Source organism: Strix uralensis, chromosome 1, assembly GCF_047716275.1.
Source record: "Strix uralensis isolate ZFMK-TIS-50842 chromosome 1, bStrUra1, whole genome shotgun sequence".
In the NCBI taxonomy this organism is placed as follows: Eukaryota; Metazoa; Chordata; class Aves; order Strigiformes; family Strigidae; genus Strix; species Strix uralensis.
In genome coordinates, this window is record NC_133972.1 from 16,384,350 (window position 1) to 16,412,117 (window position 27,768).

A 27,768-nucleotide genomic window follows, 5' to 3' on the forward strand; every position below is an offset into this window, starting at 1 on the left:
ACAGACAGATAGGAGCAGCCTCACGTTCACAAGCCCTGGTCCTCATGGGGGACTTCAACCACACCTATATCTGTCGGAGGGACAATACAGGAGGGCACAAGCAATCCAGGAGGTTCCTGGAATGCACTGATGATAACTTCCTTCTCCAAGTGATAGAGGAGACAATGAAGAGGGGTGCTATGCTGGACCTTGTTCTCACCAACAAGGAGGGGCTGATGGGGAATATGAAGCTCAAGGGCAACCTTGGCTGCAGTGACCATGAAATGGTGGAGTTCAAGATCCTTAGGGCAGTGAGGAGGGCGCACAGCAAGCTCACTACCCTGGAGTTCAGGAGAGCAGACTCTGGCCTCTTCAGGGATCTGCTTGGCAGAGTAGCATGGGATGAAGCCCTGGAGGGAAGAGGAGCCCAATGGAGCTGGTTCATATTCAAGGATCACCTCCTCCAAGCTCAGGAGTGATGCATCTCAACAAAAAGGAAATCAGGTAAGAACACCAGGAGGCCTGCATGGATGAACAAGGAGCTCCTGGACAAGCTCAAACACAGAAAGGAAGCCTGCAGAGGGTGGAAGCAAGGACAAGTAGCCTGGGAGGAATACAGAGAAACTGTCCAAGCAGCCAGGGATCAGGTCAGGAAGGCCAAAGCCCTGATAGAATTAAATCTGGCCAGGGATGACAAGGGCAACAAGAAAAGCTTCTATAGGTACATCGGTGATAAAAAGAAAACTCGGGAAAATGTGGGCCTTCTCCAGAAGGAAACAGGAGACCTGTTTACCTGGGACATGGAGAAGGCTGAGGTACTCAGTGACTTTTTTGCCTCAGTCTTCACCGACAAGTGCCCCAGCCACACCGCCCAAGATGCAGAAGGCAAAGGCGGGGACTGGGAGAGTGAAGAACCGCCCACTGTAGGAGAAGATCAGGCTCAAGACCATCTAAGGAACCTGAAGGTGCACAAGTCCATGGGACCTGATGAGATGCATCCGTGGGTCCTGAGTGAACTGGTAGATGAAGTGGCTCAGCCACTATCCATCATGTTTGAGAAGTCATGGCAGTCTGGTGAAGTTCCTGCTGACTGGAAAATGGGAAATATAACCCCATTTTTTAAAAGGGAAAAAAGGAAGACCCGGGGAACTACAGACCAGTCAGTTTCACCTCTCTGCCCAGCAAGATCATGGAGCAAATCCTTCTGGAAACTCTTCTAGGGCACATGGAAAATAAGGAGGTGATTGGTGACAGGCAACATGGCTTCACTGAGGGCAAATTGTGCCTGACAAATTTGGTGGCCTTCTATGAGAGAGTTACAGTGTTGGTGGATAAGGGAAGAGCAACTGACGTCATCTACCTGGACTTGTGCAAAGCATTTGACACTGTCCCGCGTGACATCCATCTCTAAATTGAAGAGATATGGGTTTGATGGATGGACCACTCAGTGCATGAGGAATTGGCTCAATGGTCACACTCAAAGAGTTGTGGTCAACGGCTCGATGTTCTAGTGGAGAGCAGGGACAAGTGACGTTCCTCAGGTGTCGGGGTTGGGACCAGCACTGTTTAACATCTCTGTAGGTGACATGGACAGTGGGATTGAGCGCACCCTCAGCAAGTTCACCAGTGACACCAAGCTGTGTGGTGTGGTCGACATGCTGGAGGGAAGGGATGTGCCATCCAGAGGGACCTGGACAGGCTGGAGAGGTGGGCCCATGCAAACCTCATGAAGTTCAACAAGGCCAAGTGCAAGGTCCTGCACATGGGTTGGGGCAATCCCAAGCACAAATCCAGGCTGGGTGATGAGTGGATTGAGAGCAGCCCTGAGGAGAAGGACTTGGGGTTATTAGTGGATGGAAAACTGACTGTGAGCCAGCAATGTGCGCTGACAGCCCAGAAAGCCAACCGTGTCCTGGGCTGCATCAAGAGAAGTGTGGCCAGCAGGTCCAGGGAGGGGATTCTCCCCCTCTGCTCTCATGAGATCCCCCTGCAGTGCTGTGTCCAGCCCTGGGGGCACCAACATAAGGACACGGACCTGCTGGAGTGGGTCCAGAGGAGGCCACAGAGATGATCAGGGGCTGGAGCACCTCCCCTGTGAGGACAGGCTGAGAGAGTTGGGGGTGTTCAGCCTGGAGAAGAGACGGCTCGGAGGAGACCTTAGAGTGGCCTTCCAGTACTTAAAGGGGCCTACAGGAAAGCTGGGGAGGGACTCTTGATCAGGGGGTGTAGGGACAGGATGAGGGGTAACAGCTTTAAACTGAAAGAGGGTGGATTTAGATTAGAGATAAGGAAGAAATTCTTCCCTGTGAGGGTGGTGAGACACTGGCACAGGTTTCCCAGAGCAGCTGTGGCTGCCCCCTCCCTGGCAGTGTTCAAGGCCAGGTTGGATGGGGCTTTGAGCAACCTGGTCTAGTGGAAGGTGTCCCTGCCCGTGGCAGGGGGGTTGGACTAGATGGTCTTTAAGGTCCCTCCCAACCCAAACCTTCCTATGATTTTATGATTCTGTGATTTATGGCAACCCCCAAATTGTATCTGCTCCTTCTGTCTTCCTCCCCTCCTGTCCAGCTTGACGGACCCTCTCCATTTGGCAGCATGGGTGATGAAGCGGGGATGAGGAGAGGAAGGTGGTGGTGCAGCTGGGAGAGGAGGAGAGAGCAAGGAGGCACTTGTCACTCCGAGGAAGAGAGAGAAGGAAGAGGTGGTCTCATAATCTCTGTGTGGATATTGTGTTGGTAATTGGCTATTTTAACCCCTCCTTTTTCTAGTGCCCTGTAGGCAGACTGCTGAATCTCTGTTCTTTCATCTTGAAATCGAGCAAGTGGAGGCATCTCTGTGACTTTAACCTTTTAAAAGCATCCTATGCAGGTTCTTATTTGGCTCTCCTCACCCTTGTATGTGAGTTAATTAAAAGCGAAAGTATTTGAATGGTACCTTTCAAAAGTCATCAAATACCAGAATAACCTTCAGCTACCTTTTCCCCAGGAACGGCTGGTTAACAGCCCCGGCTCTTGATGCTGAGCAGCATCTTCTAGAAAGACGGTTTCAAAGCTTTAATGCCCCTTTAGCGCTTAAAAAAAAAAAAAAAAAAAAAAAAAAAATAATGGTGCTGGCAGGAGAAACGCCAGTGCGGTGGCCGAGGAGCCGGCCCTGCGCCCTCCCCCATCTCTCCGGGGGCTGCTTACGGTTCTCGGGAGGACTTTTGGCCCCGCGGCGTAGCGGGGGGGAGCCTCCCCCGCGCCCCCCCCCCGCCCGCTCCCCCGCCCGATCCAGTCCGTGTATTGCCGCCTCCCTCCTCCGCCCGGCGCGGCGTGGCGCGGCTCGCCCGCAGCAGAGGCAGGTTGCGGGAGGGGAAGCTCCGCGCCGCTCCGCTCCGCGCTCTCCGCTCCGCTCTTTCCGCGCTGCCGTGCGGGGCGCCGCTGCCCCGCGGCTCCCGGCCGGGCCGCCCCGAGGGCCCCGGAGGGCAGGGACGGGAAGACGGCAGGTAGCCTGGATGGCGACGGCGGGGGGTGGTGAGGGAGCCTTGTCCCCGGCGAGGCGGGGGGCACTGCAGCCCGCGGGGCTGCGCCTGCGGGACAGCCCAGGCGGGGCTTGGGGCATTCGTGTGATGAGCTGGCGCCAGTTCGCAGCCTGGAGGGCGGCGGGCGGGAGGGGGTCTCCGCAGCATATAGCGGGTCGCCAGGAGCCTGCCCGCCGCCTGCGAACGGGACGCCGCTAGCGGAAGAGATGACCGTACGCCTTCTGCCAGAACAAAGCTGCAGTGCGTGGTGCGAGGCAGCCGGGGTGCCCGTCTGGTGTTTGGGGTTTCCCGACCTTGTCTTACGTGCTTTATTTCTGCGTGGGGTTCAGTGTAATCGGGGGGCTGAGGGGCAGAGAGAGGGGCGGCTCAAGGGGACAAAGAAGGGCAGTCTGATTTAGATCATCTCCTGCCACTGATGCTGCGACCCACCTGTAAGTTTTTGTTTATTTTTATACGAACTGATTGTAAAAGAAACAAGTTAATAAGCAGTCCTGTTAGACATGTCTGCTTCCTGATCCAGCTGATGTGACACTGTTTAATCTAGTACAAGATTTAAGAAAAAAAGCAAATGACAGTATTTCTTGTCAGTATAGCATCTTGAACTAATTTAATGTACAGTTTTAATGTATTTCTATGCTAGAGCAAGCATAACGATATGCTACAATTCTAATATTTTTTATATTTATTTTTATTGCAGCTTGATCAAAGGTTTCCCTGTCCCTCCAAAGAAATCCATTAGGTTTGAGATTAGAAACACCCAAAGCTCCATTTCAGTATTTGGGTGGGAGCACTTGCTACCGCTTGTTAACAAAGCCATTATACTGCAAATGACATTGTGCCCTCAAGACACTACTCCAGAATATTGTTCCATGCTTGGATGTAATAATAATAATAAAGCATGTTGGTAGTGCACAGTTTGATTTAGGCCAATTGGAAGTGTTCAGTTTACACCATCTAAGGTAGTCACTGAGTTAGTCCTTTGCATGTTGTCTGGTCCTGTTCTTCCATCATCCTTCCACTCACCCAGCTCTGTGTTTTTTTGTCAAAATGTCTGTTACCATTACGTACTGAATAAGACTGTTGGTGAGCAAATCATAGACATCACAAAAATATGCACACCGAGGATGCCTGGCATGTAATATTCTGCATCTAATCTGAAAAGCAGTAACGGTCCAGTTAAACTATACATACTAAACCTGAGATTGCAGGACTGGAAAAGGAAGCATGTTTCCTTACTGTTTCTCACGGAGTGAAATTTGTTGACTGGCATCAAACCACACCTATTTCTTTCATCCCCAGTGTATTTGTTGAATGAGGGAGCACTTTTGGTTTCCAGATCGTGGTGTAATGCTTTTACGTTCCATTCTTTATGGAATCATGATTTCCACTGTCTCGAGGTGGAGAGGATCTTCTGCAGGGCTTTGCCACTCGTGACTAAAGGGCATGAGGCTTCTTTTAAACTAAAAATTGAGAGCTCTGTTTTTAGGTGATTTAGTTGATGTACCTGAATTTTGGACAGTACAGCCCTATAACAGTGGAGGTGTGCAGTGTTTTCCACAGCACAAGAAGTTGAGACACTCAATTAGTTTGCCAGGCTGTAGCCTTAATATGAGCTGAAGGAGGTCATTTGTCCCGGAGTGAGCAGTTCAGCACTGGAACTCTCTGCCTGGGATGCTGGGGAGGCCAAGAAGCATTAATGGTTTCCAAAAAGATTGGACACATTCACGTGAGATAATTCTGCTGGTAGCTAAATATAACAGGCAAGATGCAACCTTCATCTCAGAAAGGTTTAAAACCCTTGTTTATGGGAATCTGAAAAGGTATCCTGGGAGAGGATCATTTTACATGCTCCATGCTGTTATACTACTTGTGAATCATCTACTATCAGTCACCTTTTTTTTGAAGAGAGAACAATGAACTAGATAAGTCATTGATCTATCTAATGTGGCTGTTAAATTTTTATGATAATTTGACATTGTGCATCGAATAGTAATACTTTTCAGGAGTGCATTTATTGCACATAAGCATATTCCAGCAGAGGAAATACAGAAGAGCATTTCACATATGCAGACTTGTAACAAAGAAAAGAAGCAAAAGCCTTTAGCAATGATCAACCCCATCATTGACTTTGAGATGTAATAGAGACTGTTCAAATGTCAATTGCTCAGCTTCAAATTGTGAAGCATACAATACTGGGAAAAAAAGCATAAAAGAAATTGCTTCCGAGAAATGAAATTGATTCTTTTTCCCTGCACTGTCCTACAGTATTTTTTCAATTGTTAAAATAAATGGTATTTTTCAGTACTACAGCTAGGTTGGTATAGTCTGTACGAGAAGTGGATGTTTTGATCCGAGAAAAAATAAATTCCAAATGAAGAAGTAAAGCAAACAGAATTAAAATATTGGAAGAAAAATGACCTACTAAGTTATAGCATTCACATTCTTGCTGGCGTTCTGCTTTTCACTCACTTGCTATTTTCAGGCTTTTGATAACTGAATTAAAATTGCCGCTACTTGAAAGGTCATTGCTTGTTCATAATGTGGCAGTGTGCATCTCTTCTGAAAATGTCAGTCCCCAGAAGACTTTTATTTATATATTACATTGCACTGAAATCCAACACTATAGGTGCAATAGCCATTAATTTCTTTTAAATTAAATAAATAAGAAAAATATGTGGGACTGATGAAGAAGTTTTATCTTTGTGACACTAACATCCCTAAAAGTGGTTTCTTAACAGATTGCAGATCCTTACCTTTTTTAATTGAAAAAAACCCCAAACTTCTAAGAATACACAAGGTTAATATAAGGCATACATGGTATATGAGAAAAAATAATGTCTTACTGAAAAATCATTTTCCAGTTTTAGATGCATACCATGAATCTCCTTCAAATGGTTAGCTTTTTCACCATCTCCAAGTGAGACAGTAGGATGAGCAAGAGAGGAGGAAGGCAAGAGAGGGAATTTCAGCCTACCCACTCTCAGATGAAACTGCAGTTTTATTAAGGTATTTGAGGCTGGTGATATAGAACACAAAGCGTGGTATGAGGACATCTGGAGATAGTCATAGAAAGGTACCCATTAAACTACAAAGTAATAGACTGAAATTATATTTTTTTAATATAGTGTTAACAAAAGCACAATGTAACTAAATGCATTGGAGTTTGGCCAAGACACATTATGCTTGACTACAGGCTGTAGGAGTCATATTTGAGTATTTATTAATTTATTTTCTGGTCTGAAAAACATTTGCTGAGTTACGTTGCAGCCAGCCTCCGTAAGACATAAAATCATATTTGGACGAACCATGTGAATGAAACTGCATATTCCTTTTGCATAGTAATGCTATCCCTCCGTATGTGTTTTATATCCTTCACTAAGGGTTATGAAAGATGCTGTGAAGATTATTTATCATGAGCATAAATTAGAATGGGCTTATAAATCCTGCTGAAATACAGTGTTGCAGCTAATTCTGAGGATGTTTTGTCTGTGATAACACCTTTTTTTTTCCCATGGTGATATCTGTGATGATAAAATTATTTCGTTGTTTTGTCAGGCATTTAGATTTGTGGTTGGGTTTTTTTTTAGAAAGAAATTTCAGCTATATAATTTCTTCTCCTTCCCCAACATCCTCTTCCTCTCACTCTGGGTAGAGCCTGCCTGCAGACAAAAAGTAGATGAAACTTTTAATTCTTTGCTGTGGATGCAACACCTGGTGGTGGCTCTCCCGCTGCCCTCAACCAATGATCCCATTGCTCCTGCATCATGTGAAGAGGATAGAGGATGGGGCAGGATAAAAAATTGTTCTTGAAGCTAACCGTCAGATACCTCTTAGCAGTTTTTCTTTGAGAACTGCCTTTTGAGGTTCTGCCCCCAGCTGAACACTTCTCAGGGTCCACTTTTGAGGGGAAACATTCAAAGACTTCTGCCAAAATCAAGACTTCCAGTTGATGTCTGCATGCTGATATCGTTCATTGGCAACAGATGGTCTCTAGAAAGTTAGTATTTCTTCTCTTTTTCCTTGATTTTGGATTATACCATTACCCTTGGGAGAGCTTTCTTTTTTATCAATGGAAATGTGCCATACGATCTGCACTGCCGTTAGTGACCTTTCCAAAGTCATGAGACACTTTCAGGGTGTTTAAAAAAAATACTTCATTTTATTTTCATATTTACAAGCAATGCCCATACCTTTTTTACTTAGATGTGAAAACATCTCAGGTGAGACAGATCCCAACTAGAGGATAGGGGGAATTCTCTGTCTCCTACTAAGAGGGAGGGGGAGAGTTTTATGTGAATATCTGGTGACTCACTCAAGGTTATACAGCAAGTCAGTAGCAAAATATGAAGAAAATACTTGTTTCCTTGAAAGAGTAATGTTCACTCTTACTCTTGGCCTTAGTTTTGTGGGGTTTACTATGCAGTTACTAAGAACCCTGCAGCATCAGCTAATTCCCTGTTTATTAAAAGGCAGCATGAATTCCTGAATAATAGCTGTTGTTGGCTACACATGAAATTTTAAAATGGAAAATTCCAGGAAATCGTACATCCGATATGAAATCTCAAAACATTCAGTAACTATACCATCAGTACAGAAGAGCAGAAAAAAGATCCAGCTTCTTCTCAAACCCACATTTGTGGGAATGTGAAACCGGGCTGCTGTCAAATAACATCTCCATTTCATAGCATTCTTCACAGTGCCTTTTTTGACTAAGGAGCTGCATTCCAGCACTAGTCTTTATTATTTCTGCAATAATGGGACTCTGATAGGAGCGCATTTCACATTGGTGATTTACTGTCTCCATTACAGTGTGACCCAAAAGCCGTAACTCCTCCGCCAGGGACTGGGCTTCAGAAGTGCTCCAGGGCCACAGCACAGCTTCCAGGCTGGCTCAGGTTCTCTAATCCTGTGTATTTTTCACCTGGTTCGGTCATTTCTAGCTTGGCAGAAAGTATAGGGAATGTTTCATAAAGAAATGGCCTTTGTTTCAGCAACACTGATAAAGCTGCTGCTGCAACTGAAACATGCACTGAGCTGTTACAGTCTTCATAAGTAATTTTTCTCTTGCTTGCACAGTAGATAAGGCCATTTCTTAAGTGTCAGACAGCAAATGAAAGCACCATGTGTTTGCTGTGCAACACTCAGTTGGCACTGCTGGGTTAATGTTGTTTCCTTTGGTTTCTGGCACAGTGCTTCATACACCACAAATAGCATCTTCTCTGTGTTTCAGTGGGTGGTCAGTGAGTTTGTCAGTCTAGACATAAACTGCCTAAACAAAATTAGTCCATACAAGCTATTATTTCTTATAAAAGAAGACTGGCAAATTTACAATAAGTAACATAAAGTTACAAAGGAAGAGTTAAAATAGCCGCGGCAGGACCACGTCACCCAATAGGGCCATACTGTGGGCAGTACCTCAAGGTTCTGGAAAGCAATCAGGTGTAGGCATGTCTGAAGGCATCTGACTTCGAGATCTGATCAGGGGTCCAGGCTCATGGGGACGCCGAGTCTCTCATTACACATGCCAGAAGGGGGAGCGATGGGATGGCTGTCCGGCCCTATGGGGGCTGGAGGCCACCCTGCAGCTTCTCACCACATATACTCCATCCCTGCAGGCTCCTGGGCAGCGTGGGGAGGCATCTGGATACCGTCTGGCCCTTGCAGACCTGTGGACTGAAAAAAGCGTGTCTGCTACATGGGATTTGAATTTTTGCATGAAGAGCAGTTGGTAGTCATTTGCATTTGGGTCCTGTGAAGCTCAGGTCCCTGTTCTCGGGGGCTGCTCACCCCTTTGCTGCCCCCAGCACCCCTGTAACAAGTTCTCGGTAAATAAGCATCTTGTTCCACCGGTATGAGTATCCAGACAGCAATATGTACTAGCTCAGTTTTGAGTAATGGACAAAATAAAGGTCCTGTTGTTTAATACTCAGTTGGTACCACTTACTGAATTTTACTTCAGAGACTGAAATGAAAAGCCAGGGAAGTTTGAGGGCCATAGAAAGTCTTTACAGTAGCTTAGTTCAGCGCCCATACGTGCCTTGCAGTTTTACATTAACTACAGCTCATTAAACGTCATTCGTACTGTGAGTGTTTAACATACCTGATACTGCACGTGGTATCCACACAGTTAAGTGGTATTAGTATGCATTTTTATACAAATTGCTGATCTTAGGACAGAGAATGTATGAACAGCCAGTAAGCAAACAGGTGCTTGATCTTCATATTGGAGATGTTCATCAGAAGACCCAGGCAATGTGTCAGAATGTGATTTTCCCTTTGTCTGGTGTTATCCCCCTTTTGGGTGTATAGTTGCTCTGACATGGACTTTTTAGCCCTGTGGCTTTGGTCTAGCAGTTATATGCCACCCCAGATAAGTTCTCCCTATGACTGTGTACTGTATGGGATTCAAGCTAATTTATTCTCTCAGGTTTTTCACACCATGCCAATCCTCAAGTATAGGCATGTGCCAGGGAACTGCTCATCTAGGCATCAAATACTGCAAATAAGAGAAAGTGCTTTAGTAATCTTGGTGGACTGTGACTTCTTGAAATCAATAGCTTCCATTCAGCAGAGATTAAACTGCTTGCTATTCTGTGGAGCCTAACGCAGTAACAGAGAGATGCTTAAGATGCTGATTGGTCTGATCTTTGAGCAGTGGGTAAGGTAACAAGATACCCTTCTGAGTACAGGGGACAAGAGAGCACATGGTGCTTTATTTCGAAGAGCAAATCTATTCCTAAGGTTGACCCAAAAGCAATTAGTGGTTCATTTAATTGAATTGGTGAATTCACCTGTGCAGTCTGTTAAAATACTATCTAGAGATAATTTAGGCACAATTTAGTACAGCTAGCTAAAGGGTTATAGAGATTTATAATGGATTGCCTTCTATCTACCTGCTGAATGGATGCTTAAAATTGAAGTGAAGTAGCAGAGATCCTGGCAGTTCAGCCAGAAAACACTGCCCTGTGGCAAAGCTGGACTTCTCCCACTACTGATATGGATACTCTCTTTCCTGAATCATTAACCTGTTGTATTTCTGGGCGTAAATGGGCACATATAAATTGTCCTAAATCGAAACAGCTAGATTTTTCACCATTTTCAAAGTAAAACTCTAACCATGCCTTGTGTAAATTGTGTGAAATAGTCTTCAGTAAATTGAACTGAAAGGGCTTTGGTTGCACTGCTGAGACATGCCTTTGTTTAAAGGGCATCTTCTGTCACAACCAAAATCACTCCAGTATATAATGCTTTTCTTCTTCCTGCCCTGCTATGTGCTACTTTGGACACAACTTTCATGCTATCAAAGAAGAAAGAGCTAGATGGCTATAAAATTTACTGAGAGCCTTGCTGTGCTAGAAGTACCCTTAGCTATGCCTTATTTCTACTCTGAAGGGCATCACTGGAAAACTCTTAAGGGAATTCACAACTGGATATTTATTACATACATCATTGTGCATACCCACAAACTGCACTTCAAGTTCTGTTACATTTCCTTCCTAATGGAACATAATTTGCAATAAATAGATGCCTTGATCCTCTCTGTATGTATTGAACACTGTGCAAGGTTCAGAATTTATTATAAGTTTCTGCATCGATCTACATTTCAGAGTCCTATAAAGTAAAAAATATACATATCAATGTGCTGGGTTTGTGTGTATCGGAGTTTTGGTAGCAGGGGAGGGGACTACAGCAGTGGCCCCCTGTGAGAAGGTTCTCAAACCTCCCCCAGCTCCAAGTTGGACTTGCCTCTGGCCAAGGCCGAGCCAATTAGCTACAGTGGCTGCGCCTCTGTGATATTGTATTTAAGAAGGGGAACCTGGGAGGAGGAGGGGGAGTTGTGAGGAGAACACCTCTGCGAACACGGGGGTTGGTGGAAGAAAGGAGGAGGAAGGGGGGGAGCTATGCCAGAGCAGAGACCCCCCTGCAGCCCGTGGTGAGAGGACAGGCTGTGCCCCTGCACCCATGGAGGTCACCAGTGGAGCAGATGCCGACCTGCAGCTCGTGGGGGACCCCATGCCAGAGCAGGGGGCTGCGCCCAAAGAGGTCCGGGACTGTGTGGGAAGAAGCCCCAGCTGTTGTAGTTCGGTGCTGGGAGGATTGCAACACATGGGAGTAACCCATGCTGGAGCAGCTTGTGAAACGCTGCAGCCTGTGGGAAGGACTCATGTCAGAGAGAGTTTGTGGGGGACTGTCTCCCATGAGAGGGACCCTGCACTGGACCAGGGGAAGAGTGCGAGGAGTGTCCCCCCGCCCCAAGGTGGAAGAAGTGGCGGGACTGACCGCACCCCCATTCCCTCCCCCTTGCACTGCTGAGGGAGAGGAGGTAGAGAAATCAGGGGTAAAGCTGAGCCAAAGAAGAAGGGAGGGGTGGGGGGAAGGTGTTTTTAGGATGTAATGCTTCTCACGGTTCTACTCTGTCTGTTAGGTGTAGTTGGTTTTAGTATCTGAATTAAATTTATGTTCTTTTTTTCTTCCCCCTAACGAGTCTGTCTTTTGCCTGTGACCATAATGGGTGAGTCATCCCTCCTGTCCTTGTCTCGATTCCTAAGCCTTTTGCTTTATTTTCTGCTCCCCATCCCTGAGGAAGGGGGAGTGAGCAGCTGCATGGTGCTCAGTTTCCCTCTGAGTTCAAACCACGACAATCAGCTAGAATAGAAAAGATATTCAGCATATTTGTTTTATAAAAATAGTTTTTGTAGGTTTACAAAGATTTTCAGTGGAGCGTTTCTGTCTTCCCTCATGGCTGACTCTGTCTCCTCTCCCTCTTTCCAAGGCCAGTGCATACCACAGTCCGAGGCAGTATTTCCACACGTGGCTTTACTATATTGGTATGGCACAGTACTGTGCTGGATTGTCTGGCTTTGTGCTGTAGGGCCCTGTGTACGTGCGAGTCATTCTAGGATCCTCACATGGGGAACTTTATATAAGTACAAAGCATTTCTGTTTCATCTATCAAAAAACCTGCTCAAGGCTGTGGGACAAAACACATCATCTTTTTTTCTGCTAAATCAGGGTGTTATTTTTCTCTAGTCTTTCTAAGTGATGCTGCAAGAATGTATAAAAACTAAATGGAATTAAGCAGAGCTGGACCTTTCCAGCAGTACAATAACTTTCTGTGCTATTAGAAGTGCTGTGGCCCTTTGAGCTACTCTATAATATGGAAAGTAGAGAAGTGAGAGAGAAAGTAGATAAAAACTATATTTGGCAATGCTCTGCTTCTACAAGTAGCTCATCAGATGCATGCTAACTAGGTCAGCCTTGGCAATCTGAACCAAACTGTTTGTTTGTCTTGCAGTAGTGTCTAGGCAGGGGCCACAACTCTGCATCTACAGTTAATGTAGTAAGGGCAGAAAGGTTTAAAACACAGATAACCTAATTACACTGATTAGTATTGTTCTGTGCTACTTGTACGTTTGTTACTTACGCACAGGTCCAGCCACATTTTTTTCCTCTATATGATTTATTTTTGCTTGTTTTCTTCTAGATTCATAGAATAATTAATTTCAATTTGTTGGGTATTCATTAATGGTGGTGCCTTTTGTCATAGGCATGCTTGAAAATAGATGTTCTTTGTATCTTTTCATGTAGGCGGAAAAGAGCTGCTTCAGTAGTAGCATATAATTTTCAATAGAGATACAGCATTATTTTCATCACTGTGTTGCATGCTTCTGCCACAGCTGTGGGAAGTAAGCCCTGAAATCAAAACAAGTAACTGAGGATTAAGTTCCTATATATTTTTACTGTTAAAGAAGTAATAGCAAGTAATAACAAGTAATAAATAACAAGTAATTAATGTTGAGCGTATCTTCAGTGAATGATAACACACAAGACATGGGGCAACATCTGTGAGGTTCTCAGTATACTATGAACTAGTTATATACATTTTAAAAATGTTTAAGTAATCTGGGTAGGCAGTTGAGTAGTTGCTGTGTGAATGTTCAGTGTTAAGGATTTGTATACTGCAGTGCATCTGTGCTGGAATGGGTTCACCTGAATGGTCTTTGTCTTGTATTCATGGTCTTCATCAGGTTATGTGGTCAAGGGAGCAAATGGTTAAAACTAGCTGAAGTTAAAAAAGGCCTATAAGTGGTATTTTTGGAAGACTTTAATTACAGAAATGCTTGTGGGTAGGGGTCCAGCAGAAGATTGCTGCATCAGATCTGAAAGCAGCAATACTAAGTTGCTATTAGGTAATGATGATACTATATACTACAATATTTATATGACTTTTCACTAGCTTATGTGCTGAAAAATAGAACAATACAAAGTAGTTGCATTGTGCATTTGCCTTTTTAAAATAATGTGAATGTCATCGTCTTTTCTTTTTCTCCCCTCTTTGTTATAGGGAGGAAATTGAATTTTAGTCATGACAACAAAGGCGTATTTCATTATATAATCATTACACTCTCCTGAGATGGGTTTATAGCAGGCTCAAATACACAGGGAGGCAAAGTATAATGGCCTAACATCAGAGAGTGTCGGTGTGCTGAGCCCCGTGGGACGCGCGCAGGAAGGAACACGTTCAGAGTCATAGAAGTCGATCCATCTTGTTTCAGCACTGATGTGATGCAAGCTGGTGGTAAATTTGCATGAAGTGACCTGCGCAACCATCATTTGTGGAGTTTTAAACAAAAATGCAGGTCTTCAGCAAGGTCCCTTGTTAGGGTTTTGGGGGTTTTTTCTTTAATTCTTTCAGGATCTAGTATCCATCACTTATTCATGGGGTTAGAGAAGAATGGTGCTGAAGCTGCTAAAGTAGCACAATCATATTCATGGATTTTTGTTCTTGTCATTCAGGGTTGTGGGTGGGAGGCTATTAGCATTGCTGCATGAAGTTCCACAGAATATATAAAAGGTGAAAAAAGGTAATCACTAAACTGCTATTGACAGTGGTTACAGTGTTTAAAGAGAAATACAGTCTTCTAATTGTTCCGTAGATTATAATGATTACTCAAAATTGCCGCTATTCACTGAATATACCATGAATATTTTATTGAAGTAAGAGATAGTGAATATTGTGGTCAAATAGGAACCTTGTCTGAGTGCTATGGTCTACCAGCAGCATTCAGATGCATAAACTCTGGCTTTTGTACAGCTTTTCTACTAACTATGGAAAGTGTGGACGCCTGTGGGAGTTTTTTTACTTGCTATCAAATTTTTGAAAGAGATGATGCTAACTGTTTGGTCAAGCCACTTTCTGAAATGAGAGCTGGATGAAAGACCCACGTGACTAATACAATGATTTTAATGCATTTAAGCTAGTCTAGCTGTGTCCTGAGCATGTTTCCACATTGCTGCAGTGACAGTTGCTGACAGCTTGTGAAATGTGGCTGTAATATTGATACAGGCTGGATAAGCACCAGCAGAGAACGGATATTCTCAAACGAGAAGGAAAGGGAAATGAGGGTAATAGAAAAAAATCCGTTCTTGTACAGTGAATCACATAAGGATCTAATGCAAATAATTTTCAGATTGTGCATCTTCCTTTTTTGTCCTCATGCTAGGTGTAGGGGGGACTTAAATGTTGCGGTTAGCATTCTAATATGGTTGCAAAGACAGAAAAGGTACAGTTTAATTCTGTGTGAAAACCAAAAAAGTTGTTTTAATCATGCTCAAGATTTGTCCAGTTTCCACCGGTTTCCCCCCATGTTTAATGTGTGTCGTGGTTTAAGCCCAGAGGGCAACTGAGCACCACACAGCTGCTCTCTCACTCCTTCCCCCTCAGGAAGGGGGAGGAGAAAATAAAACAAAAGGTTGGAGGATATCAAGATGAGGACAGAGAGGGATGACTCACCATTTATGGTCACTGGCAAAATACAGACTCGACTGGGAAAGAGAAAGAACAGCAATTTAATTTGAACACCACTACCACCAACACTTAATTTACCAATCAGAGTAAAATACAACCACATCTAAAAAACACCTTCCCCCCACCCCTCCCTTCTTCCCAGGCTCAGCTTTGCTCCCAATTTCTCTACCTCCTCCCCACCAGCAGTGCAGGGGGACAGGGGATGAGGTTTGCAGTCAGTTCATCACCTGTTGTTTTTGCTGGTCCTTCCTCCTCAGAGGGAGGACTCCTCACTTCTTCCCTGCTCCAGCATGGAATCCCTTTCACAGGAGACAGTCCTACATGAACTTTCTCTGACATGAGTCCTTCCCATAGCTCTTCACGAACTGCTCCAGTGTGGGACTCTCTCATGAGCTGCAGTCCTCCCAGTGATGAACTGCTCCAGTGCGGAGAGTCCCAGCCTCCTTCACATGCGACCAGCTGCTCCAGCGTGGGGTTCTCCATGGTCTACAGGAGGGTCTCTGCTCTACCAGTGACCTCCTTGGGCTGCAAGGGGACAGCCTGACCTCTCACCACAGGCTGCAGGGGAGTCTCTGCTCCCCGGCACACCTCGCCCCCTCCTCCTCCTCCTTTCTTCCACTAACCTCAGTGTTTGCAGAGGTATCTCCCTCACAACTCCTCTTCCTCTCCAGTTCCCCCTTCTTAAATATGCATCACCATCGCTAATTGGCTCGGCCCTGGCCAGAGGTGGGTCTGACTTGGAGCAGGGGAGCTTCAAAAAGCTTCTGGCCAGAGCCATCTTTGTAGCCCCCTTGCCTGCTAAAACCCTGCCACACACAAACCCAACGTAAGGTGCAAACCCCCCAAAAAAAAAGCATACGTGAAATGCTCTGCCTGGGTTGTAGCGTTGAAATTCCTTGTATGTATCCCTGATGGAAAACCCTCAGTACTGTTAGGAATAGCACTGACATATGTATCATGGTAGTTTTTAGGGAGCCCAGTCAGCAGCTCAGACCTCATATAATTGATCCTCGGTTGGTTAGGACTGAACACAGATTCATCAAAAGGTTTGTAATGCATTTTCTAATAACTCCAATCTGATTTTTTTGGTAGCAAAACTCAAACCCAGGCATGGTTTGGTTCCCAGTTCTTCCCCAAACTCTTACAATGAAATTCCTTCTTTCTCCTCACACCTCTCAAGACAACCCTTTCTTTTTTTATGATGATATCTTGTGATTTATATACATTTTTTTTCCCAGAAACACCATTTTCCTTGTTCCTATCTGAAAAACTTGCCTTTGAACAACCTGGGACTACTCCCTGCTCTCTATCCCTGGGATACCATCTTTTGCTTTGCTTGGCTCAGTGGGATTTTTTCTACTGGCTTCAAGAGCCAGACATTAACTCCTATCCCTGCTGACCCAGGGAAAGGCAGTGTGAAACATCTCGGTGTCTCTGGAGCAATGCTCCCTGGTACAGCACAAACGTGATGCTGCCATGTTGTGATTTTCATTTACATTGTGCTACCACAGAAGAAAGGAAGCCAGATTCCTCACTGCTATGTAAATATTATATTAGATACTGCGTCGAGGCTTTGAAATGTTAATACCCCCTCTAACGCAGCCAGCTGACAGAGTGCTGGTTTTGTTTCGGTGTGACTCAGGCTGTCACAACAGGTCCTGGCAGTATTAAACAGCCGTGAGCAGCCTGCAAGTTCCTAGGTAGTAAGGGTTTATGCCGTGTTTTATGGCTACCATTTTGTGATCATTTTAACTGGCATTTTAGAAGAGAGAAATCTACTTGTGGGGTGACTTTGAGGAATGGCAGCTGTCTCAGAGAGCAATGGCAGAACCCCCTTCTCTGCTCCTGGATGCCAGCTGGCCTGTCAGCCCACAGCAGTGAGGTTGTAAAATGACTGACTTGCCACAGGCTCTCAGCCAGTGTAGGCCCTGTTGCGGAGGTGCAGGAGCATGCATGCTGCTCCTCAGCCTGCAGCAGAGGTGGGTGGGCTCCAGCCATCTCTCACCACTGCCAGGGGAAGGAAGGAAGGAGCCTGGAGAGGGGTGGTTTTCCACCTCAGGCCAAAGGGACACTTGGTTTCTTGGCAAGGAGACAGGAGCGGGGCGGGAGTGAACAGGAGTAGTCCTGGCCCACCAAGGGGAACTGAGGGCAACGGGTCAGGGTGAAGGAGGGGGATGCTGGCGATGACTGTCCCTCTACCTTCTTTTTTGCCAGCTCTTCTTGGGGAAAAGATTTTTTTTCCTGGCCTTTTGTTCTCTGATGACTCCTCATGCCAGCCTTTCATTTTAATGATAGCATAGCAGTGAAACCAAGTCACAGCAAGGCCTGAAGGTTTCCATCTGTAATGAAATGTAAAGAAACCTGGCAGGGTCTGACATGTTTTCAGCCTCCTGAGAGAGAGACACTTGGGAACTGAGCTCTGGGAATCAAGTGTTCAGAACAACCGTGCTTTCCAAAGCAGTGAATTGTTTTGATAAATCTTCTTTTTTTTTTTCCTCTTTATTTTCCCATAGAAATTGGGAAGATTGACCAAGACATATATAAATACAACACCCCAGGATTCACTGGCTGCCTATCGAGAGTACAGTTCAACCAGATTGCTCCGCTCAAAGCTGCTCTGAGACCTACCAACGCCTCCTCTCACGTCCACATCCAAGGTGAACTGGTGGAATCCAACTGTGGAGCATCTCCACTCACCATCCCACCAATGTCAGCCGCTACCGATCCGTGGCACTTAGACTCAGGTAAGCTGGGATGCATGCCATGTTAGCTCAGCAGAGCACTTCAGAGAAGAAATACATCCACCCTCTGTAAGGAAAAAGAAAACGGAGTGGATGTGATTGATAGATGACTGTAGGTCTATAATCACGGTATGAAATGCAAAGCTGGTATCACAAGAGATTTGCCACCACTTCTAAATGCGGTTACAGGATATTTTCCATGCCTTTTTTTAATATTCTACTTCATTTTTCTTTTCCGTAAGTCTTACACTATTTGAATGTTGAGTTTTGACCTAGCTGCTGCGACAGCACTGTCTCCATAGTATTGGGTGTGTAGTCAGCAAAAGGTTGTAAGTACAGATAAATAAGGTACAGTAGTATTTCTTATGCTGTATTCCTAATAAGTAAGTAGATTGTAGTCAGCTTCATACAAAAAAGGTAAATCTAATTTTAGGCATAAATATATTTATATAAAGTGCTGATTTGTTTTCTGAAATGTTTGCTTTCCTCAGGCCATATTTAATGGGAAATACCATTAGTCATGACTGCATTCATCTCATGCTGAAAATGCTGGAAAGCCAAAACAATTTGCTGATCCCAGCAATCTTATCCTGCTTTGTGACTGACAGTCTTTGAAAGTATACGTTGTGCCTCAATTTTGAGGTTTTTTTTCTATTTTGCTTCTTAGGTGTCAGATAAATACTTTTTAAAAAAAAAAATCTGTTCCCTTTAGACTCATAGGGTCAAGTGTATGTTGACCTCTCTCTTGTATTTTGTCCTCATTCTGATTTCACTTGTAATGGTGCAAATTAAAACCTGTCCTGACAAAGTTGATGGGTTTACAATGGTGTAAAATTAAAATGCTAGAGGAAAAAATGCATTGATAATGGTTTTGATACCAATTAGTCTTTGCCTGTTGTGTGTGAGGATGCCTCTATCTGCCAGTTTTTATATGAGAGTGGACAGATATATATGTCTGTCTTAGAAGTATGTGCCAGGATCACACCTTTGGGGTTTGGACTTTTTTTTTCTTTTCAAACAACTCCTTGCACATTTCCTTTCAGCTCTTCTTCAGTAGAGAAATAGGACAGAGTTTTGTAAGGAGAGGCAGATATTCCAGGTCTGAGCGTCCCAAACATCTATACAAGTAGTATCATGCTCTAAAACCTGTCACTGCCTTATTGCCATGCCATTGTAAGATTTCAGTATGTCTTTTTCGCTCTTTATAATATGCAATCTCCTACATGAATTTTTTCATCACAAATTAGTAGTCCCTTTCTTCTCTGAAATTAATAGGTCAGTTTGTACCTGAAGGTTATGTTCCGTGCTCCTGTTTCCATAAAAGCACATATCCTTTACTGAAGGATACCTCGCTGACTCATGTCTTTAAAAAGTGTGCCATAAACTTCTTGAGGATGCACTGCTGCTGTGAATCTTGTGCAGCTAATGGGTTTTGGTTGCTAATTTTCGTTGGTTTCTTTTTCCTACAGATAATTTGACTGCAAGCTAGTAAAAGACTATGGTGGGATTTATTCAAGAGAGTTGAACTGTTCCTAGTAGCTCCCGGTGTTAAAAGAGGGAGGTCCTGTTTGTCCTTGCCATGTGCTACTACACTTGTCCTTGTGTTGGCTCAGTCTCGTCTTTGAAACTTCTGCTGAATTGATTCAACTTTGTTCACCTGACAGATTACAAATTTATATATTTTCTTCTGGATTAATTGCAGTACTCACTCATGGAATCAGTGTGAGGATATCAGGGAACGTACAGGATACAATTATGTTGGCTCAAGCTGTCTGTTAACTTCTACCCAGCAAAAAAAAATCCCATTGCCATAGCTGGGCTTGACTTGACTGTTTCAGTCATGGACAGCCAGAGTGTGAGTGACCCCCTTTCATTTTGGTGATGAGAAGCTTTAGTAGGACTGGAAGCTAGGGACACCTTCTCTTGTCCTCTCCAGTGCTCCGCAGCAGTTAAGGGGAAAATATCATATTGCTTTAAAGACTTCTAGTAAGGGACTGCTGTACACTGAAGGCAGCAACAATGTCAGGTGAGTTACGGTGGAAATTTCACAGCAAGGAGGTGGTGTTTCACTGGGGCAGGAGTGAAAGGACATTCAGGTGTGGGTGAACAATTCCTGACTTTCTGGGTGACATTTCCATGATACAAAGAGGAGGTATCACCAGCAACTCATTTTTCAGTATCAGGTAAGAACAACTCAGTCTCTGTAAAAGTATCTCTGGTGGTCTGACACAGCTAGCTCTGTTTCAGTCTCAGGAGAAACATATACTGTAGACTGTGCAACCTCACACACAGATGATCTTGATGACTGGGAAATGAAAATGTTTGGTTTTAGTGTCACTTTGCATTAGCAAATTGGCAGTTTGCACTGAGGATTTTTTATGTTTCCCAAACACTACTCGAAGACTTTCTAACACAAATTGTGTTGAAAGAGAAGGTCGAAAAATCAGAGGTGGAAGTAATGGTTCCCACTGGCTCCAGAGCTGAAACAGTCTCTGTACTCTCAGTGTGAATTTACTCCACTAAGATGGCTGAAGGGGCAAAGACAAAAGACTCTTTTGGAATTCACAGAAACACTTCTAGTGGTGCTAAAGCAAAAAAAGCAGCAGTTGCAAAGAACATGGCTTTGAAAGCAGCAGTCAATAGGTACAGGATTTCTCATTTCAGACATGTTTTTATCTGTAATTTTTATTGTTCTGTCACCTATTTCATTTTAAATAGATCTTAACAAAACATGAGAGGACGGGTGGTTTGTAGTGAAAAGAGAAAATCAGGAAGAAATTTGTGGCAGGTATCATATGGTTTAAATCTCATTCATTGACATATCTGCACTCATCCTGATTCATATTTTGAGTAAGTGTAGATTTATAGCTTTGCTTCTCAAATACTGTAGAATTGAACTTTGAGGACTGAAAAATGTTGTAGGAGGGAATCAAAGATAAGTGTCTAAATAGAACAGATACACCAGGAGGCAAATGTAATGATCCTTTCACCTCTAAACTGCAGTGCTGGATCAGACCTTCTGGATAATTACTAGATGTTAAGCAGGTTCTGCCTGACGGGTGACCTACATGAAATATTTGCCTTAAACTCTTCAATGTCATTACTGCATGTCCATCTGCTGCTAGCTGCAAAACACTTCAGATGCCCTAACAGAGACACTAAAGGGAAAATCGTAAAGACACACATCAGTCACTTGCAGTTGACCCTTAGAAAAAAGTTCTGGGATTTATCAATAAGACAACCTGTTGATTTGCTCCCCAGAAAAATGGGCCATACAGCTTCTTGATTCATTGTCTTGCACTTCCCATTAGCCTTGAATTCACATATATTTCAAATTGACAACATTAGTTCTTTTAACATTTCTTTTGTCATTGTGAAAATGCCGCTTCCTTTCCTTCTCACCTCCTGGCTGGCATTTTGCCATGCTACTGGGACATTATCTTAAACCATTATCTTGTTCAGCTTGTGAGTATTCTTACAATGCATAGTCGTTCCCTGTTGCTATGGTAATCCTTTCTTGGTGGTGATGAAGCACAGGAATTCAACAAGTCATTCTTTTCTAGAATATGACTTTCTGGTGATTTAAAAAAAGGGTCAGTAATCAAAACCAAGCAGATCATCAATATAGTTTCCTTCCTGTGGTTTTCTCCCCTCCGTATTATCTCAGTTCATGTCAGACAATCCAATTTGCCTTGGTTACATCAAAAGGAGTGTAGAAAGGAGGCAAAAAAGAGCTTGATCAATGACCATAACATTTTAAAATGGCATGTCCTGCCTTTACATGTTGTCTAAACCCAGCAGATTACCTGTCTGGCATACATTTCAAAGCAAAAGTTATAATTGCATGCCTTTAACTATATTAGCATGCATTTTAATATCTATTACTGTAGCATATGTTAAAGAAAAGCTAATCACCAAGGATTGTTTTAATATGTCTCAGTTCACATTAACTAAGATGTATGTCACTGATAACTGACACCTTGCTCATTGTAGAGAAGCAAACAAAAGCCCAAACAGATGATTATTTTTGTAGTAAATAAACTCCCATACCTAAAATGCCTTGTGCTTAAAATCAGAAGGTGCATATTATTGGGGTGGGGTTGTTCAGCTTGTGGGTGTTTTTATCTAAGATAAAGGTTTTGCAATTTACTAATTAAGTTTCACTTCCAAACTCTTCTTATTTACATAAAAAAGATAAAAGAAACCTACTACATGTATGTACCTCTCCATTTTAGGGAAAATGTGCTCCAGCTTGCCAAACTACCTAATCTTGAATTTAGTAAAAGCAAGAGATACCAGAAGAGGCAAGGTACATACAACAGTTGACAAACTGTGCTTTAACACCTCTAAGCTGCCATGGCACTGTGTAGCTGCAAGATGCATTTATTCGGAGTTTGAACAGAATGCCGTCTAGAGTATTTAACACGGAATTTAGTTAAACCCATATTAGTTTCAAAATATTAAGAATTAAATGGAACAGGGTTAAATGCTACGTCTGCAATGTTATTCCAAGTGGTGTGGCTTTTTTCTGACTGTACATATTTAAACCCTAAAAGCCCTTTATTTTTGTAGAAGGTGAAAGGCCTTGCCTTTTAAGAATCAGCAGCTTGCTTTGAAACCTATATTGAGCAGGTCTGGCAAAAACATTGTATGAAGACATGCAATGCTGTAATCAAGGTTAAAACAGCTGCCTGCAGGATTAACTCCATTTTTGTTACAAATTCATCCCTCTAACAAGTGATGGCAGGAAAAGAGAGCGGGAGGGCTGAATACTGGGCCACATGATCCATGCTCACCTAACTGGCCGACTAATTATCTTCATCAAACAAAAGATAGCAGTTGATTTCTGGACTAAGAAAGAGTGTCACTCCTGTGTTCCTGGTGACAGTGCTGAAGGTCACCTTCCCAATTCAGAAGCCACTGGTTGGGTTGCCATCCCACCCTCTGACCACATCTCAGAGGACAGAGCAGCAGCATCTGAAGAGAAGCTGTGTCAGACATCCCCTGGTACGGATGTGGCTACAGAGACGGGAAATAGCTCTTGCCCTTGTCAAGGGCTTGTTACAAAGGGCGCAGTGGGAAGGGAGGATCAAAGGCATTACTTGCTGGAGGGCGTCAATTCAGCCCTCAAAATGGTCTTAGGTTACAAACACATGAACAAAAGGGTTTTCTCGTGGCCACAGACATTGAAAGAGTCCTGTACGCATCAGTGAATCCAACAGAAGGAGGATTAAAATCAGTGGTAACGTGGGATGCAGCGTTCATTCTCTCCTCTAAGGGACAGCAGGGGAGCAGGGTCACGTCTCCAGGCTTTCTGCAAGGGACGAGCAAGTCGGGCAGGAGAGACGGAAGAGGTGCACTACTTTTGTTCATGATTCAGTCTTACACATCTAAACTTGATCTCCTAGGTGTTAGCAATATTACAAATAGACGTGAAGGCAGTTGCTAGAATAAAATGACACTCCTCCTTTTTCAAGGATAGCAAATAGGATTAGTTACCTGTCCTGCAACCAGAAAGTGATGCCAGATTCTGTCTTTGAAGTTATTGATCACTCAAAGTGGTTGGTTCTTTTTAATTAACATAGCATGTAAACATTGGGAGGCTCTTTGTCTGCCAGTAAGCTAGCTTAATGTTTATACTTCCTATACAAGAGACAGAAGATACACTTCCAGCCTGCCCTGTGGCCCAACAGATTCTTCCACTGCCAGATTTTGGTGCATTTCTGTGATCAAGTTTCTTCCGCTGAGAGTGACCAGCATTCATCCCCAATTCTCCCAGTATAAATATTGTCACAGAAGTCCGTTGCTTTGATCTGAGTTGTTTCCAAAAAGGAAGGTGGCATTTTTTTCAGACAGTTGGGGATTAAGTCTAGCAGAAACTCATAGCTGGTTCTAAGCACCAAGTGTTTCTTGCGTAAGGTAAGTAGTAAACATTGAGATGCGACAGTTTCTATTTTCCTCCTCCCTGTTGAGCAGCTAACTAGCAAGAGCATCTGTCTGAAATTTGACACAATCAGTGCTTCATCCTTAAAGGGTTTAATTATGGTGCTTGAATTACTGTAAATCTCTCTATTGATTGGGAATAAAAATGACTCCCTCAGTCTCATCTAGTTTCTTCACACAATTATGCATGGCTTTCTCTTATCTTTAAGACTATATAATTTCAGTCTGAAATTTCTGACACTCTTTCTAGTGTATCAGACAACTGACAGGCTGCCAAGCTTGTAAATTCTTCTGGCATTCATTGAGAGACCAGCATTGTAGCTATTTCATAAGCAGTGATTTGAATGTTAATGCTGCTACCTAATATCAAGACAAGGAGGTGGTAATATTAAAAAAAGAGTGTTTTCCGTCCTCTGCAAAGACTGTATTTTTTCCACAAGTACTAACTTTAACTAGGAACATAGGGATGGCACAAATTAGGAAAAAAATGGAGTAGAGAAGGAAGTATTTAGATGCCTGAGCACTTCATGTGACTGCCTTCTTTTTCCTTTCCTTGGGCCGAAAAGCACTTCACTTCCTGGGTAAGAGGTTATTCTAGACTACAGTCAGGTCATTACAGCTATTAAAGTTTATTGTAGATTTAAACTCTCGAGTCTGACCCATTCCTCATCACCAGTCCAAGCCTTTCTTTTTTCATAAGTGGATGAACGCTGAAAGTGCAGAACCTGATCTTGTCGTTCATATCCTGGCAGTGAGAAGCCCTTTCTTCCAATGGCCTCAATTAATAGATTCCATCTTTTTTCTTCTCCTTTTCTGTAGCTGTCATAAGTTTACGGGCTTCTTCGGTATTCTTGTTTATGGATTTATTTTTGGTTTTTTGTTTCTTTCAAGTATTCCCTGTGGGTCCATTATCAGCAATTAGCTATATACAGATAGGCTTTGATCAGTACTTAATTCTACTGTTCCTTTGAGAGCACTGAAGCATTTTATATTTTACATTAATTATGAAAGGAAGTATTTGTTTGTCTTCCTTAACAGGTGAAATGTAAGCGCTGCACATAAAATCTTCATGAAAGTGATCGCTTAGGCCAGCATGACTAATACACTAGCAGTTCTTGTCTGGAGTCATGGTGAGACCAGTGTCTGACAGACGTTACTACCAGGAATTAAAAGACAGATGAGTTTAGGTCTTTGATGGATGGGACTGCTCTAATGTACTGCAAATCAGTTGGAAATTTGGCAGAGCAAATGTTCAAAATACTACTTCTGAGACAGAACTTGATGAAGTTCAAACTGAAGATGAACACAATCCAAAAGTAATCCTCAATGTCTGCTCTCCTCTTAAAATAAGGAAGAAAATTCTGTAGTATGCAGGTACCAGTTACTAACTTTTAAAAGGTCTTGCCTTTCTACTACTTTGTACAATTACTTGTGTGCAAAAGGAAGTGTAAAACTTACTATTGGGAAATGACCATACAGAGGGGGAAGCAGGGGAAAATCACTGAACCCATCCCAACAGACAGTGCAGAAATGTTTTCCCGGTTTCATATTTCATCCAGGACTGATTTGGGGGAGTTTAAACTGCAAGGATGGGTCTCCTAATAAGGCACATGTTTTTCTGCCCCTTTGCTAGGAAGATTGCTTTTTAAGACCGAAAGAAAGAATATTGTACTGCTGTCTTGGAGCAAGCCATTCATAAAACTCCATTTCCTCCTCTGCTTAAGAGTATGGACAGTGAAGTTCACTGCAGAAGGAAATTAAAGGGCTAATAACACAGACAATTCAGAAACAACTATCTTGACTGATTGGGTTGTCAACTCTGGTGTCTAGTGTTGAGAATTTGCATTGTCCCAGTTCATTGACCATGGAGCGTTCAGTGAATTTCCCCCCAGTGCTGCCACTGTTCATTGTTGACATTTCCATTGTTCACTCCAAAATTCATGCTTTTTTTAACAGAAACACCCAACAACTCTTTCTTCTATAATCCACACTTACTTTCACACACTGTTGCAGGCATTTGCATACAGAAAGGCTGTTCAGACGATGTTTCTACTAAGTCATCATGTCAGAGAATTTTTAAATTTATACTCATTTCATATTGGAATAAAAAGACACAATTGGAGAACCTTCACACTAAAAGTGTAAAAACACTGGGCTTGTGTTTTCCATCATCTCTGTGTGTGTCTCTCTCTCAGCAGAACTCACCAGTAGCTGTCAGTAAAGCCACTTCAGATTCAGTGAAAAATTCTTAGAAAAAAAAATTCAACCCTTCAGAATGTTTTGATCTAACAGAACATACCTGATAAAACTTAGTTTAATTAATTGGTCCAAATAGCACTAATGCATTGCATGACTTTTTTGTCACTTATGAATGTTTTGTCTGGTTTTGTTTCTTCCCTATCCCTCTCAGCCAAGAAGGTTGCAAAGGATTGAAGAAATTAGTGGATTTTGATCCAACATTGAGACTTTCAAGTTCCAAATAATTTGCATTACTGGTGTTGTGGTTTAAGCCCAGAGGGCAACTGAACACCACACAAATGACAAGGACAGGGAGGGATGACTCATCCATTATAGTCACAGGCAAAAGACAGACTCATCTGGGGAAGAAAAAGAACATCAATTTAATTGTAACCACTTAAGTTACCAGAGTAAAATACAACTGCATCTTAAAAACACCTTCCCCACAACTCTCCCTTTTTTCCAGCCTCAGCTTTGCTCCTGATTTCTCTACCTCATCCCCCAAAGCTCCTTCCTCCTCAAGGGGAGGACTCCTCACATTTTTCTCCTGCTCCAACGTGGGGTCCATCTCACAGGAGACCATCCTACACGAACTTTCTCCAACACGGGTCCTTCCCACGGGCTGCAGCTTTTCATGAACTACTCCAGCACGGGTCCCTCCGGCGTGTTGCGGTTCTCCCAGCAATGGATTGCCCCAGCGCGGGCTTCCCTCACAGCCCCGGCCTTCTTCAGGCACAGCCCCCTGCTCTGGCGTGGGGTCCTCCACAGACTGCAGGTTGGCATTTGCTCCACCAGTGACCTCCATGGGTGCAGGGGCACAGCCTGCCCCACCGTGGGCTTCACCACGGGCTGCAGGGGAATCTCTGCTTTGGCGCACCAACCCCCTTCCTCCTTTCTTCCACTGACCTCGGTGTTTACATAGGTATCTCCCTCACAACTCGCCCTCCTCCCAGGTTCCCCTTCTTAAATACGTTATCCCAGAGGCACAGCCACCATCGCTAATTGACTCAGCCTTGGCCAAAGGTGGGTCTGACTTGGAGCCAGGGGAGCTTCAAGAAGCCTCTCACAGGGACCACTGCTGTAGCCCCCTCCCCTGCTAGCAAAACCCTGACACACACAAACCCAACACAATTGACAACAGAGAGAAGAAGATGACGTTTTTAAAGTGAAAAGCCCTGATTTTTCCTCTAAAGTGCACATCTGTTCTGGTAGTTTCCAAATTGCTATGTGGGTGTGCTTTTTCCAATATCCTATAACTCACATCAAAAAAATTAGTAAGTCTGTGACTGTGAAGACTTCTATTTCCATTAAGACAGAAAAATGGTTCATATTAAGGATGTGCTTGTAACCCTCTAACACTACAGTTGAGACATCACTAAAAATTCAGGGAGTAGTGATTGACCCCAACAAAGGACAAAAACAACCTTCTACAAACAATATGGTTAACAATATCTTTTAAATAATTTGTGGTTGGGTAAGTGTGGGTATTTTTTTAAAAAACTTGTGAGTGTTTAATATTAAAAATAACTTTAGCTAAATTC

At 43.4% G+C, this 27,768-nt stretch overlaps 1 protein-coding gene across 1 annotated transcript in view; it reads left to right on the forward strand.

The window, feature by feature from the left end:
- The window catches only part of CNTNAP2 (contactin associated protein 2), a 1,208,535-nt gene that overhangs the window by 1,161,118 nt on the left and 19,649 nt on the right, over positions 1 to 27,768 (forward strand). Inside the window, exon 22 of the mRNA XM_074892371.1 lies at positions 17,819 to 18,049. Coding sequence (XP_074748472.1) covers positions 17,819 to 18,049 — 231 coding nt within the window. The remainder of the gene's footprint in view (positions 1 to 17,818; positions 18,050 to 27,768) is intronic.